At 50.6% G+C, this 15,480-nt stretch overlaps 1 protein-coding gene across 1 annotated transcript; it reads left to right on the top strand.

Annotated features, from left to right (window-relative positions):
* The first annotated feature begins 499 nt into the window (after positions 1–499).
* LOC121164549 (TIR domain containing adaptor protein) lies at positions 500–14,621 on the top strand. Its single transcript, XM_040992693.1, has 4 exons — positions 500–699; positions 10,345–10,506; positions 12,535–13,137; positions 13,648–14,621. The coding sequence occupies exons 2-4, from the start codon at positions 10,440–10,442 to the stop codon at positions 13,665–13,667; spliced, it is 690 nt and encodes a 229-aa protein (XP_040848627.1). The 5' UTR covers positions 500–699; positions 10,345–10,439; the 3' UTR covers positions 13,668–14,621.
* Positions 14,622–15,480: the final 859 nt, after the last annotated feature.

Here is a 15,480-nt window from a genome sequence, read left to right as displayed (position 1 = left end):
TGGAGTCACCGCCCAGCGGAGCACAACCACAGCCACACCCGGCCACCTCTGTTCCACCACTCAGGGTGTGAGTCCTTAGGGTAAGGAGTTTCACCCCACTCCGTCTTACTTTTCTCAATCGAATAAAAACAGGAACAAGGACAGTTCGCTTGCAAGGTGTGAGAGAGGACGAAATGAATGAACTAAAGATGTTTGTCGTACTTCCTCACCTAGGACAAAGTCGGGGTTCAGCTGTCCATCCGGCTCCCTGCCGAGGGGACACCGTGCCTGTCCAGGCCTCGCGGTGACCTAGCGCCTTCTAGGGTCGAGACTCGGAGCCTGCAGCTCGGAGGAGGGCGGCGCCGGGTCCCCAGAGCGCTTCCGGGAGCCCTGCCTGCGCGCCACTTCCCGGGGAGCCCGCGCAGTGCGCCCCTCGCCGCCCGGGCCGGCGCGCAGGGGAGCCCGGAGCCCGCGGGGGCCGGGAAGGGCTCGGCGGGGCTCGGCGGGGGCACCCCTGCCGCCCTGCGGACGGACGTCGGACTCCAGGGATCCCCAGGCGGCCCATCACGGCCTTGCCCCAGCCTGGGCGCATCTGCCCCACCGACCACCCCGAGGGACCGCCTCCCGCCCGCGCCGACCCAGCAAGTCCCGTCGCCGGGAAGCTCGTCCGCAGAGCCCCAGCTGGGGCCGGCTGGTGGGGGTGCTGCCATCTCACCGTAGGTATGGTTTTTCCTGATTTCCTGCTCTCCCTGGCCGCAGCCTGTACCTCTTACTCTCGACGTTCTCCGTTTTTGTTTTTTGTTTTTTGTTTTTTTTTTTATTAACCTGGGGTGAGGGACCGGTGGCGAGCTTCTGCACCCGAGTCCCGTTGACCTCGTGGAGACAGGTAAATTGAACAGCACGGCAGCGGCGGCGGACAGAGCAGAATTCTAGAGCGGTGCAGACAAGTGCCACACCTAACTCAGTGGACTCAGAGGGAGCCACATCTGATTACTATTATTACTTTTAGTCCTTAGAAAACCGTTCAATATGTGACAGACACATGGGAAAGTGCACCAATCCTGAGTGTCCAGTGTAACCGCTGTCCACGAGGCCTTCTCCGTGCAGCCTGCCCTCAGACACCCAATAATGTAGTCAGCATCCCTCGGGCCCGGTGCACCAACCAACCCAGGATCCAAGGAATAGTAGTGACTTGTTCTGGCTGTAAAAGGTCTCTGCCGGTTTTTAGACTTTTAAGTCCATGAAATCAAATACCATGCCCTCTTGTGCAGCAGGCATCTTCTACCCAGTACCTTTGTAAGGTTCACCTGGGCTTCGGTTGGCAAGAATACATTTATTCTCCTTGGTGTGTGACAGTTCCCAAGTGGCTAGACCCTAAGAAGTTGTTTATCAGTCCACATGGATGGTTGAGCTGATGGACAAGGTTGGTGAGGTTAGTTCCAGTTTAGGTTCCAGTTTAGGGTTATTTTGAGTAGGGGGCTGTCTTTTGGTGTTCGTAGGGGAGCACTTCCACCCTGGGTAGATGTGTGTTCAGCTTCAGTGCAGAATGGCAAACAGCTCGAGTAGTGGTCCTCATGCCATCAAGCTCCCAACAGCCGTGCCTGTTTTCTGCTAGGTTATTTCTCTTTCACTTGCTGGTGTTTAGGGGTTCCTGACATGGATGGGTAAGAGACATTTATGGGACATGTCTTTTTTCAGCTTTACTCTTTCTTGATAGCTTGCCTTATAACTCCCTGAATGATGTGTTTTGAGAAACTCTTCATTTTTATCTTTTCCAGTTTTTCATCGTTCTCCCTTTACACATGTATACACGGTGTCTGTCTTGCAAGCATCTTTGCCTTCCCCAAAGTCAGAAAAGAAAGGTTCTGGTGTTTCCTTCTAACATCTCAATTGCTTCACCCTTCAGCTCGCAGTCCTACCTCGGTATCAGTGGGGGATTGCTCCCAGGGACTTCCTCCCTGAAAGGACACACAAGTTCCTTATATGTAATGCTGGGGTATTTGCATGTAACCTGCACACATCCTCCCATATACTTTATTTGAGCCACAGAGACACGGAAAGACACACACAGGCAGAGAGCACCGTCCATTAGTTAACTCCCCGAGTGTCCACAGTGGCCCAGGGCAGGAATCGGGAGCCAGGGAGTCAGTCTAGGTTTTCCCATGGGATTGGGCAGAGACAACTTTTTGAGACATCCCTTGCTTCCTCCCAGGATCTGTACTGGGTGGAAGCTGGAATTGGAAGACAGCTGGGACTCAGTTCCAGGTACGAGACCTGGGTGCCTTACCTGCTGGGCCAGCTGCCTTCCTTCTCACATATACCTTAAATCATCTTTAGGTTCCTTGTACTATCTAGCACAATGTAAATGCAATAGCAGTAGTTATTATTCTGTATTATTTTTTAGGGATAAAAATGACAATGCATTTTTTTCACCCATGGTTGGTTAAATCTAACAATGCAAAATCCAGGCCCAGGACAATGGCTCAATGGCTAAATCCTCAGCTTGCAAGTTCCAGCATCCCGAATGGGTGCCGGTCCATGTCCTGGCTGCTTCTGGCCTAGGAAAGCAGTAGAGGATGTCCGAAAGCTTTGGAACCCTGTGCCTGAATGGGAGACCTGGAAGAAGCTCCTGGCTCCTGACTTTGGATCAGCTTAGTTCCAGCCATTGCAACCATTTGGGAGACAACAGTGGATGGAATACCTTTCTCTCTCTCCTCTCAATCTTAAAAAAAAAAAAAAAATGCAAAATCCACAAATATGAGGAGCTGACTTTGGGAATTAAGCTGTTCATTGGGATTTAATTTTTAGATGATGCGGAATATGGGTCAAGACTAGTTTTTCTCCAGAAGACCATGGAATTTGCCCTAATGCGAGTTATGGAAACATCATCTCCCCTGCTGTACTTCAGGCTACCGTACTTATAAATAGGGAGAGTGTGCAGGTGTGGCTGTGCTTCTCAACATCCTATGATTCCATCGATGTGTGTGTCTACCCTTGCCTACCAATATCACTCTGCCTTCATTGCTGTTGACTTGCTAGTTGGTGCAGCAAGTTAAGCCTCTCCCGTTACTGGAGTCCCCATTTGAGTGCTGGATGCTCTGCTGCAGATCTAGCTCCCTTCCAGTGTGCCTGGGAAAGCAACAGCAGATGGTCAGACTGCATGGACCCCTACCACGCCCATGGGAGACCTGGATGGACTTCTGGCCTTCCCTCTTTACTTTGGACCAAACCTAGCTGTTGTAGCCATCCAGGGAGTAGACCTGCCAATGAAAGAGCTTTCTTCCTCTCTCTCTCACTGTCTTTCAAATAAATAAAAGTAAATATTAAAAAGCACTTAAATAATGTTACCTTATAATAAATGCTTACTCTGATAGTGCATAGTTCATAGTTTTTTTAAAGATTCATTTATTTTTATTGTGGAAAATCAGATGTACAGAGAGGAGGAGAGACAGAGAGGAAGATCTTCCATCTATTGATTCACCCCCCAAGTGGCCGCAACAGCTGGATCCGAGCCAATCCATAGCCAGGAGCCAGGAGCTACCTCTGGGTCTCCCACATAGGCACAGGGTCCCAAGGCTTTGAATCATCCCCAACTGCCCTCCCAGGTCACAAGCAGGGAGCTGGATGGGAAGTGGGACCACCAAGACATGAACTGCCCCTGAAACAGGATCCCAACGCTTGCAAGGTGAGGACTTTAGCCACTAGGCCACTGCACCAGGCCCCAACATTATTCTTTAAGATCATAAATATTTTTCCCTGAAAAGCCTAGTTGCTAAATCCTTTCATCAGCCAGGATCCCCTATGGGTACCAGTTTGTGTCACAGCTACTCCACTTCCCATCCAACTCTCTGCTTGTGACCTGGGAAAGCAGTCGATGATGGCCCAAAGCCTTGGGACCCTGCACCCATGTGGGAGACCCAGAGGAAGTTCCTGGATCCTGGCTTCAGATCCACTCGACCTTGTGTCGCTGTAGCCACTTGAGTGAACCAACAGATAGAAGATCTTTGTCTCTCCTTCTCTGTGTATATATGCCTTTCCAATAAAAAATGAAAATAAATCTTTAAAAAAATGTATATATATATAGGTAAAATAGTCATTTTGTACATTTAAAGGAGATGAACATATAAGACAAAATGAACATAATTTTTTAACATTTTTCTTTTCTTTTTGATGATGTTTGCATCGTTGAGAAGGACGGGACCTTGAGAAGGATGTGGACCACTGATTAGGGTAGGAAGGACTGAAGAATAGGGGAAAGAGGATGAAACTATTATTTCCATTTGTTTTTTTCTTTCTGTATCTGGAGGGCTGGAGGAGAGAAGGGGATGGAGGGATGGAGGAGAGAAGGGAGAGAAACTGCTCTGGAGCATGTTTCGAGGGCACTGCTTAAGTGGTTTCGAAGGTTCTAAGGTGTTGTTGATTTCATTTTTCCAAGTCTGAGGAAATCTTTCTAAGGTCCATTGGTTGACGTAATTCATCTTAGAGTCTCCACTCACCCACCTTGAACAGGATTGCTGTCCAATTTGTTCTGCCCTCCATGGTACTAGACGTCCTCTGTAGGTCTCAATGATCTGTGATGTCCCACATGTGCATCTGGGTATGCCATGTTGGAGATCAGCAGTCCAATTGGAAGGGTCTCCAAAGAAACTTTGCCAGAGGTGACCCCAGACCTGACTCCTGTTGTGCCAGGAGTCCAGCTCAGTCCATCACCCACATCTGCCTACGTACCCACTGGTGGCTGTAGTTGCCTCGTCGGGTCTATTTCTAGTCCCATCTCATTTGCAAGCCAGTGAATACTATGGCCTAGCCCAACTTTGCCCACAACACACTAGACCCTCAGGCACACCAGCAGGAAATACAGCCTAGTTGGAGCAGCCCCCCAAGACCCCCACCAGGCCCACTCCCAGCTTTAGTTCATATGCATACCAGTATGTACAGAAGACTGGTCCAGTTGATTCTGCATCCCGTTTAGTTCTTGTACACATAAGGTATATATCTATATTTCTTTGAAGGTCAGAATTACAGAGAGAGACAGACAAAGAGAACTTCCATCTGCTGGTTCACTCCTTAATGGCTGCAACAGCTAGGACACCTCTTCCAGATCCCCCACATGGATGCATGGGTTAAAACAGTTGGGTCATCCTCTGCTGCTTTCCCCAGGCTATTATCGGGGAGCTAGATTGGAAGTAGAGCAGCTGGTGCCCATATAGGATGTCAAATTTGAGGGTGATGGCTTTACACATTGTGCCACAGTGTCTTTTGGAGAATAGACTCTCTGATATTGGTGAGGTGATATCTCACTGTGGTTTTGATTTGTGTATTGCCTGATGGCTAGTGAAATTGAACTTTTTTGTCTTCCATGTATTTGTTGGACCATTTGGTTTTTAAAATTATTTTATTTTTGACATTGTTTACAAAGTTGAAAGAGATGCACCTATGTGGGCATCTGATTAAGGTGGAAAGGGTTGAGGCACGGAGGAAGGTAGATGGGACAAATTTTTCAGTTCTCTTTTTCCTATTTTTTTTCTCTTGTGTCCACAGAGAGGAGCGGGCCACTCCTCACTGCCAAGTTACATTGGCACCCTGGGATGGGAATGCCCTAGAAACCCCGACATAGGGAAGAATGTTCCGAAAGTACCACTTGATTAGCTGTGATAGCTGTGATATGTCAGCCTTGGCATCAAGGTGGAGAAAATCTTTCCAAGTCTATTGGCAGACCAAGTCCACAGATACAGACCATTGTGTCAAAGCTTGGCTTGGAGAGCCGTACAACCCGCTTTGCTTTCCACCCTCTGACGAGCCACTTGACATCCTCTGCTGGGCCAGATGAGCTGGCTGTCATGTCCCCTGTGGGCATCCGGGCATGCTGTCCACTGCACAGGCATTGGCAACTGAGGAAGCCCAGTCACAATACATGTACTCCAAGGCTGGACCACACACATTGTGATTTTGCCTATGGCCAGATTCCTACTCCAGCGATTTAGTTGGGGAGTCCCCCAAGAAACCTTGCCTGGGGTGACCTCAGACTTGACTCTTGTGTGCACCAGCTAATTCAATCCCTCAACCACAACAGCCAGTGGACTGCAGCCCCAGCTCACCAGTGGGAGCTACAACCTAGCAGGGGATTCCCTAAAGTTCCCCATACCAGGCTCATTCCCAGGCCAATCTCGTATGTGCCACTGGTTGCTTTGGCCCAGCCTGGCATGGCTCACCTCCAGTCTCAGCTCTTATTGGCTGTGTCGCAGCCTAGCCCTGTCCAGCATGGTCCACATCCCATCCTGGTTTTGCACATGCCAGCGGGTGCTGTAGCCTTGCTTGGCTTGGCCCTCCCCAGCTCTGGCACTGTGCTCCCCAGCAGGAGTTACAGTTTGGTGGGGGAGTTCTCCAAATTCCCCTGCCAGGCCCGCCCCCAGCCCCAGATCTCATGTGTGTTAGTAGGTGCCATGGCCCTGCTTGGCATGCGCTTCCCTCAGTGCTGGCCTTTGCATGTGCTGCCATGTACCGCACTTCCCTGCCTCCTCCCACCGCCAGTTCCGACGAGTGTTGGTAAGTTCCACAGTCCAGGCTGACTTAGCCCGTCTCCACCCCCGACAGAGGCAAGCACGAATCCCCTGTAAAATCTGCCCCAGATCCAGTTCTCTTGCATTCCAGTGGGTGCTGCAGCCCAGCCTGACGTGGCTCACACCCTTGGGGGCAGACACTGTGGCATAGCCCAGCCAGACATGCTTCCCAACCTCAGATTTTGGGTGTGCAAGTAGGTGGCAGATGATGTTACTTAGCACAGCTCATGTCTGCCACATGGGCGGATGCTTTGGCCTGACCCAGACATTCCCTTCATGGTTTCCCTCCTCTAAATCACTCCCTCTCAGCTCCCTGGCCTACCTGAGAGTTCAATGGCCTAGTCCGTGGAGTCCTCCAGAAGTCACTCCACTGTCAAACAGGCCCTCAGCAGACTCCACTCCAACATGTCTCCAGATTGCCTTGCCCAGGCAATCTGTAGCCCCACCACGCAGAAACACAGCGTTCCTAGTGGCCAGAGTAGCATGTCCTGGCCCAGAACTCCCCACCCTTCCGCGCATGTCTTTAAAAACAAAATAAGAGTAGATGACTATGTTGGCACACTGATATAGTTAATACAGATTTGTCATTAACCAGGCCCAGAATGCCTACCAGCTATTGCCTACTTTTCTCCCAGCAGTGTAACACTTGCCTGGATACAAGGCAGCCTTGTCGGCCCATTTGTAATGCTGCTTTTGAAAACTATCTAGTCAGAATTTTGGGGGAGGTGGGTGGGGAAGACAGAGAGACAGAAGGAGCTCCCAGCTTTCCAAGTACTGATTCCCTCTCAGATACCCATGATGGCTGTGACTGGACTGGGTCAGAGCCTGCAGAAAGAAACCCGATCCAGGTCTCCCAGATGGGTACGAACCCAGGCACTAAGCTACGGGAAGCAGAAAGCCTAGTGGGCATGTTAACCCCCAGGCCAAATGCCTCACATACAGCCAGAGACTGTACCTTTGTTTCCTGTTACATCCTATGGGGAACATCACCAAACCTACCCAGCTTCATACAGCGTGCACTTGTCTTGCCATGCTGGGGGCTGTCAGGCTAAGATGGCCTGGCGGGGCTGCATGCCTTCAGGAACTCTAGTTCCGCATTCGGAGGCCTCACACCTACCCCTGCTCACAGCCTCTCTGCATCTGTGGACACAGCTCCTTTTTGCTCTACTTCTCTTTCCTTCCCTTTGTGACAGTCCTCATGACTACACTGGATAAACCAGCATATCCCATCTCCAGTTCCTTAACTACAGGTGCAAAACCCCCTTTGCCATGTAACACAACATGGACATAGTCCCAGGAACTGGGATGTGGACATATTTGAGAGGCCGTAATTCTGTCTGCCACAGGCAGCAACTCCTGCCCAACAGAACTCTACTATGAAGCATAGAAAATGCATATTCTCCTCATATCCTTTTATAGGTTTGGGTACATTTCCTATAAAACAAATTGGAGAAAAGTAAGAAACCAGATAAAACTTAATATACTTGGGATTCTTTTTTAAAAGATGTATTTGTTTTTATTGGAAAGTCAGATTTACAGAGAGAAAAAGAGAGATAGAAACCACCTGCTGCTTCACTCCCCAAGTGGCTGCAATGGCCAAAGCTGAGCCCATCTGAAGCCAGGATTCAGGAGCTTCTTCTGGGTCTCCCACACAAGTGCTGGGTCCCAAGGCCACAGGTCATCCTCCACTGGATTCCCAGGTCACAAGTGGGGAACTGGAGGGGAAATGGAGCAGGTGGGACATGAACTGGTGCTCATGTGGGATCCCAGCACATCCAAGGCAAGGATTTAGCCACTAGGCTAGTGCCATGGGCCCTGCACTTTGCATTTTATGCAGTGAAAATTCTTTCTCTTTTTTAAAAAGATAGTTAAGGCAGAGGGAGGTGGAAGAGAAAGGTCTGCCATCTGCTGGTTCACTCCCCAAATGACTACAATAGCTACATCTGGGTTGATCTGAAGCCAGGACCTTCTTCTTGGCCTCACATGTGTGTGCAGGGGCCTAAGCACTGAGTCATTCTCTGCTACTTTCCCAGGTTATAAGCAGAGAGCTGGATGGCAAAGGGAGGAGTGTGGGCATGAAACAGTCGTGCCCAAGCAGGTGGCAGCTTATCCCAGTAAGCCACAACCTCGACTCCATATCATATGAACTTTTTTTTTAATTTTTAAAGATTTACTTATTTTGGATGTAAGGGTGATCTTGCTGCGACATCTGTCACCCCATTGATCGCCAGGGTTGATTCAGCTGATCTGGCAGGCTAGACGGGTGTCCCCTTCCTCCTCACTGCTCCATGTACGTCCCTCCCGAAGCTGCACACTCGGTCAAAGAGGACGACCATCCCCGCTAGAGGAGGACCGGTCTTAGGTCAAGGTATACGAGTAGCTGCGCTCCCCTGCTAGAACCTCCAAACAAACTCTCAAGATTTACTTATTTTCACTTGATCAAGTATCTCAGAGCATGCCCCACATCCGGGACTTAGGGTGGGTGGGAAACTGGGTGGGGCTTCTTCCTCTATATCCCCCTTTAGGCCTTGAACCTTTTTCACCCCAATTAAATTTGTAAGGATTGTCAAAAAAAGAAATAAATAAATAAAAATAAATGAGAAACTAAAAGCCAAAAAAAAAAAAAAAAGATTTACTTATTTTTATTGCAAAGTCAGGTATATAGAGAGAGGAGGAGCGACAGAAGGGAAGATCTTCCATCCAATGATTCACGCCCCAAGTGATCCCAACGGCTGGTGCTGTGCCGATCCTAAGCCAGGAGCCAGGAACTTCTTCTAGCTCTCCCACGTGGGTACAGGGTCCCAAGGCCTTGGGCCATCTTCCACTGCTTTCCCAGGCCACAAGCTGGGAGCTGGATGGGAAGCAGGGCCTCTGGGATTAGAACCAGTGTCCATATGGGCTCCCAGCACATACAAGGCAAGGACTTTGGCCAGTTGGCTACTGCACCGGGCCCTTGTATGAACTTTTAAAAAATGTAATGAAAAGGAAGTATTTTCAAACCACACAGCAAATCGATGACTAAAATAGGACTAATCAATAGACCCTCCAGCTGGAGATAAGCACTCACTGTCTTATCTGTTTGACACCTACACCTTGATATAGGACAACTATCACTAAGACTTGGAAAGATTAAAGCATGTTTATGGGGTTGTTCCACAGCCCTGGCTGCACAAGAACTATGATGTAATAAGGAAGATGGTTGGGGTTTAAAACTCTAGGAAGTAACTGTGTTTGCGATTACTACCTACTTTCTTGCTCAATGGTCCTGCCAGAGACAGAGTTGGTTCCTGTTTAAACCTTTGCATAACTTTACTCACAAGGGCTTGTCCCACCCCACTTCCAGGGGCATGTGCTATTTATTGAACAGTTGGCTTTCTTCTTCCCCAACAGTGAAAAAGGCAATTACTCAAAATCAGCCTCTGTCGCCAAAAGGGAAAATTATTTTACAAAATGAGAACTGCTAACATGTTACATGTTAATCTTCATGTTAAATTATTTTTTTTTACTTGGATTTTATTTTTAAAAAATCTAGTAGCAGCCGTCCTTCTCCCCTCAGCATTTACACTAGAAAGCCAGCTGCCCTTCCCCAGCTCCAAATGCCCTCCTGGCTGCTAAGCATGACCAGTGGGTACTCTGATGGTCATGCCCAGCCATCCCCTTTGCAGGTGTGACCCAGTCCCAGAGGTATGTGTCCCGTCCCCAGAGGCATCCGGAGGGAACCAGAAGTTGAGGTGCCTACACTGGGCCTTGAGAGTAGCCAGGTTAGCACAGTTTTTGTGACACCCTGTCTCTGTGTCTGCCATAGGATGGCTGCTCCACGGGGTCCAGACTCGTTCTCCTCCCGTCTCCCATTTTCCTGATGCCTCCTGGTCTCACAGGCATGGTAGTGAGCCCCACGTGATGGCATCATCAACCTCCCTTCCAGGTCCTCGCACCCGGCCCAAGAAGCCTCTGGGCAAGATGGCTGGTGAGTAAAACTGCACTGCTGCCAGCAGTGTAGCCCAAAGCCTCTGTGTGGGCTGGAAAGGAGGCTGTCCTGCTTGCAACAATGGCAGTGGGGGGGGGGCGGGTGGACAGGAAGGCCGAGGAGGCCTTAGGCTCCTGGCTTAGTATCCTGCCAGATGCTTTGTGCAGAGGAAGGAGTGAGGCGTGCTTCAGTCACATCTTCAGTCCTGGAGGCACACAAGTATTCCAGGTCTGCTCAGCTAATTGTCCTCGCCTGGGAAGCCTGCTGCCAAGGGCTGAGTTGTGGTTCTTGTCATCTCTATCCTTATTCCAGAACCATTCAGAAGAATGGCCAGAGAAAGAGAAAACCAGTCCCCATAATACCAAACTGTCCTTAGCACAAGCTGTAGAGGTGGAGGGGTCTGCGTTTTTAATGAACTTATTTGCATTTTGTTTGAAAGGCAGAGAGAGGAAGAGATGAAAAAGAGAGGTCTCCCATCTGCTAGTTCATGTCCCCAAATACCCCCACCAGCCAGGGCTGAGCCAAACTGAAGCCAGGAACCTGAAACTCCATCTGGGTCTCTCATATGGGTGGCAAAGATCCAAACACTTGGGCCCGGCGGCGTGGCCTAGCAGCTAAAGTCCTCGCTTTGAACGCACCCAGGATCCCATATGGGCGCCGGTTCTAATCCCGGCAGCTCCACTTCCCATCCAGCTCCCTGCTTGTGGCCTGGGAAGGCAGCCGAAGATGGCCCAAAGCTTTGGGACCCTGCACCTGGTTCCTGGCTTCGGATCGGCGCAGTATCAGCCATTGTGGTCACTTGGGGAGTGAATCATCGGACAGAAGATCTTCCTCTCTGTCTCTTCTCTCTGTATATCTGACTTTGTAATAAAAATAAATAAATCTTTTCAAAAAAAAAAAAAAAGATCCAAGCACTTTAGCCACGGCCTGCTGCCTCTTCGGGTGTGCACTAGCAGGAAACTGGATTGGGAGTGAAGAAGCTGGGACTGGGACCAGGCTCTCCGATGAGAGCTGTGGGCATTCCATATCCCAAGGTTGAGTTTTTGTGCCATTCTAGAATGTTTCCACTACAAGTACCCTGCATTCTCTTGGTTAGCCTGCCACAGCAGCTACAATGAACACATCATACGGAGAAAGGAATGCATACCTAGACGGTGGTGGTGCAGAGAGCAAGCAGCAGGACCAGGTCATTTCATCAGGCAGGGAAAACACTGACAGAATTCCAGAAGTCTCACCTGTTCCCAAAACCTTGAAAAATACCAGGAGCTTTTAGACAGGACCCTGCTGATGTACAAGAATAGCAGAGCCGAGCAGGCTGCCTGCATCCTGTAGCAGAACTCCTGTTTGAGTCCAGGTTCTGCTCCACTCCCAGCTTCCTGCCAGTGCACACCCAGGGAGGCCGCAGGTGATGGCTTAAGTACTTGGGGCGCTGCGATGCACAGATGGGAGACCTGGGCCCAGTTTGGAACTCCTGATTTAAGCCTGGCCCACCCTCGGCTTTTGTTATCTAGGGGAGTAAACCAACAAATAGTAGATCTCTCTGCCTTTCAAGTAAAATTAGTTTCAAAACTGAGTTTCGTTTTTTTTTTTTTAAAGGGGATGGAAAAAAAGTCCCGGTGCAATAGCATAAAGCTTAAAGTCCTCGCCTTGCACATGCCGGGATCCCAGATGGTCGCTGGTTCTAATCCCAGTGGCCCCGCTTCCCATCCAGCTCCCTGTTTGTGGCCTGGGACAACAGTTGGGGTGGGAAATCCTTGGGACCTGCACCCACGTGGGAGAGCTGGAAGAGCTCCAGGCTCCTGGCTTTGGATTGGCTCAGCTCTAGCTGTTGTGGCCACTTGGGGAGTGAACCATCGGACGGAAGATCTTCCTCTCTGTCTCTCCTCTCTGTATATCTGCCTTTCCAATAAAAATAAATAAATCTTTAAAAAAAAAAAAAAGAGAGAGGACAGGTAATGGGTCTTTGTGAGCAGAGGGGAGAGGCCTGGGGGTATCGGGAAGGAACATCAGCTGCTTTTCTCCCCACAGACTGGTTCAGGCAGGCCCTGCAGAAGAAGCGCTCGAAGATACCTGGCTCCCCGGAGGGCTCTTCCAGCGACACCCCGCGAGTCTCCTCCGGGTCAGAGCCTGTTAGCTCGAGCCTCAGCGCCACAGCCTCACCATCAGCCACCTCACCGTCAGCCGCCCCGCCGTCGGAGCACCAGGGCGCCCGCAGCGACACTGGCCGCTGGAGCAGGGACTATGATGTCTGTGTGTGTCACAGCGAGGAGGACCTGACGGCTGCACAGCAGCTAGTCTCCTACCTGGAGGACAGCGCTGCCAGCCTGCGCTGCTTCCTGCAGCTGCGCGATGCTGCCCCAGGCGGTGCCATCGTGTCCGAGCTGTGCCAGGCCCTGAGCAGCAGTCACTGCCGCGTGTTGCTCATCACCCCGGGGTTCCTTCGCGACCCGTGGTGCAGGTACCAGATGCTACAAGCCCTCTCCGAGGCCCCAGGCGCCGAGGGCCGCACCATCCCCCTGCTGTCGGGCCTTTCCAGAGCTGCCTACCCACCCGAGCTCCGATTCATGTACTATGTGGATGGCAGAGGCCCTGATGGAGGCTTTCGCCAAGTCAGGGATGCCGTCTTGCACTGTAAGTGTCGTGGGGAAGGGGTCGGGGGGCTCCTGAGTGCCCTGGTTTGCAGAGCAGGGCTCCAGAGAAGATTGGGTTTGAGTCCTGGCCGCTCATTAACACCATGGGAAGACGTTTAGTTACTTAGCCTCATCATCACCCACCAGGCTCTCACTGCTGTAAGATGAGAGTGGCAGAGCAATAGGTGTCCAGGTCACAGCCTGGCAGGTGGCAGTTATGGACAAGCAGGTGCAGCCTCGGCCCTCAGCAGGTGTCAATGAGCAGGGGTCTGGAATGGGGTTGCATTTCTCGCACTGTGGTGGGAGAGAGGAATGTGGATTTATAAGAGAGAATGGCATCCAGCCATGGGACAGCATTGAGGCCAATGAATGGGACTGGGCTAGGAGAACTGTGTTCTTGTAGAAGTAACAGAAGAGAGGGAAAGATGGATGAGTGCAGGGCATGGGGAGGGCTGCGGAGGAGCGAAGATGCTGCGGAGGGTGACAAGCCGTGTGATCTGTTCTCTTCCAGATCTGCGGACGCTCAGCTGACTCACGCCATTGTGGGGCCCAGCAGGCCCGGGCTGTGCTGGATCTAGAGGCCCCTGCAGGGTCTTGGGTCTAGCAGATACACTAAGAGACCTCAGGAGCCAGGACCTCGTTGGTACATGACCATCAGGCCTCCCTTACTGCGGGCTCCCAGGAAGGCCAAGGGGAAGTCAGGGACTCCCCCGAGGAAAGTGGTGAGGAAGATGGGGCTTCCCCCATCCCCAGGAAGGTCATGGGGAGGCTGGGGACTCCCCAAGGAAGGCCATGAGAAAGCTAGAAGTTGGAGGTGGTAGGGTTGCTTGCGGAGTTTGGCAGCGTTTTTGCCTCCTGGCTCATGGGACAGGAAGCTGGACACATGCCTGTTTTTCTTCCCCTGCAAGTAGGCATTGGTTTAAACAGGCACATCCTCCCAGAGTGATGAGCGGGCTGCCCAAACTGCAGGCCGCAGTGCCAAGGTCTTCCCGTGTCCTGGGGGTCCCTTGAACAGGTGCCGGTCCTCAGGTCCTTCCTAACCACACTACCACTGCTCTCTTTTGAGACACAGGCCCACTCTGAGAGTGGATGTACCATGTCTTATTGCACACGTGTCGCAAAAGACGCAGATCTAAAAGCTATTCTGAATTATAGGAGAGGGGACTCGGTCCCTTCAGTGGGGGATCCAAAGGCCTCCACTCCAGCCTGTGCAGCCCGGGGACCTTCCTCGGAGGCCTGGGTAGAGCTGGAGCTTTCCCCGTAGCCACGTGCACCTTCCGACTAAGGGATCCACGGTCTCTCCTGGCAGTGCCATGCTCCTGACAGGACAGGCACGGCTTCACTTGACAGTTCTCAGCAGGTTTTTTAACTGAAGAGGATTTTATTGTTCGATACCTCTTCTCTCCCTTCCGACCTCCTGTCCGCTCTTTGAGCACACTTGAAGAGTACATGTGATGATGTAAAGAAGGACTAAGGAAGGATACTCACTCCTTAGTGCCTCCCCCACCAGCTTAGGAAGCAAGACCTCATCATTGCCAAGGTGCTCTTTCCTGCCCCGATGACATCTCCTTGCTTTCACCACTGGGAATAGCCACTCCTCTAGATGTTCTCAGCTTTTCTCTAGAATGTTCCTCCATCTGTTTTCATCTAGCCCAGCATCTGGGCTAGGTTAAAGAGTTTTGCAGTGTGTCAGCAGCATTGAGTCTGTGCTCTGTAGGAGCCCTGACTTGGTTTGTCCTGTGTTTCTGGGACCTAGCTACCTGATGGGGTGGCTCCAGCTGGTTCCATTTCAATGTACTAGAAACACACAGATTGCAGTTGACTCACATATTTTCCTACAAATGGATTCTCAGTTGTCTCCAGTGTTGTGCTATTAAAAACAATGGGCCTGTGAACCTCTTTGTACCTGTTTTATAGAAAGATTTTCTAGGTTTAGCCTATCTGGGAAACAGCTGGGTGGTAAAGAATATGCACGCTGTGTTCCACCAGAAGGTGATAAAGTGCTTCCAAACTGGTTGTGCCAATTTATGCTTCTGTATAGTGTTCTCAGATTTTCATGTTCTTGCCTGCAGAATTGTCAGGCTTTCAAATGTTATGATTTCGGGGGGGGGGGGTCAGAACTGGTACCCCTCCATCATAGTCTTCCTCTTAACCATTTTTATGAAAAACTGATTGTACATGCTCATGAGTGCATATTGTATACCAAAAAGGAAAAGGGTTGTTGAGTCACCAAATGCCCACCCCCTGCTTGAACAATTCTCAGTTCATTTGTGCATCTCAGCAAAAATAAGCCACCTGTTTCCCCACTCCCAGCAAATCTTTAGGCATTATTTTGTTTTAAAAA

This window comes from Ochotona curzoniae, unplaced genomic scaffold (genome assembly GCF_017591425.1).
Source record: "Ochotona curzoniae isolate NIBS_2020 unplaced genomic scaffold, NIBS_Ocur_1.0 contig_832, whole genome shotgun sequence".
Taxonomy (NCBI): domain Eukaryota; kingdom Metazoa; phylum Chordata; class Mammalia; order Lagomorpha; family Ochotonidae; genus Ochotona; species Ochotona curzoniae.
This window is presented reverse-complemented; position numbering and strand designations above follow the sequence as displayed.

Bases quoted from the DNA above. Each gene is read 5' to 3' on its own strand.
- LOC121164549 (XM_040992693.1), top strand. From the start codon at position 10,440: ATGGCATCATCAACCTCCCTTCCAGGTCCTCGCACCCGGCCCAAGAAG. The intron at 10,507-12,534 runs GTGAGTAAAACT...TTCTCCCCACAG, and splicing joins GCCTCTGGGCAAGATGGCTG to ACTGGTTCAGGCAGGCCCTG. The intron at 13,138-13,647 runs GTAAGTGTCGTG...GTTCTCTTCCAG, and splicing joins CAGGGATGCCGTCTTGCACT to ATCTGCGGACGCTCAGCTGA.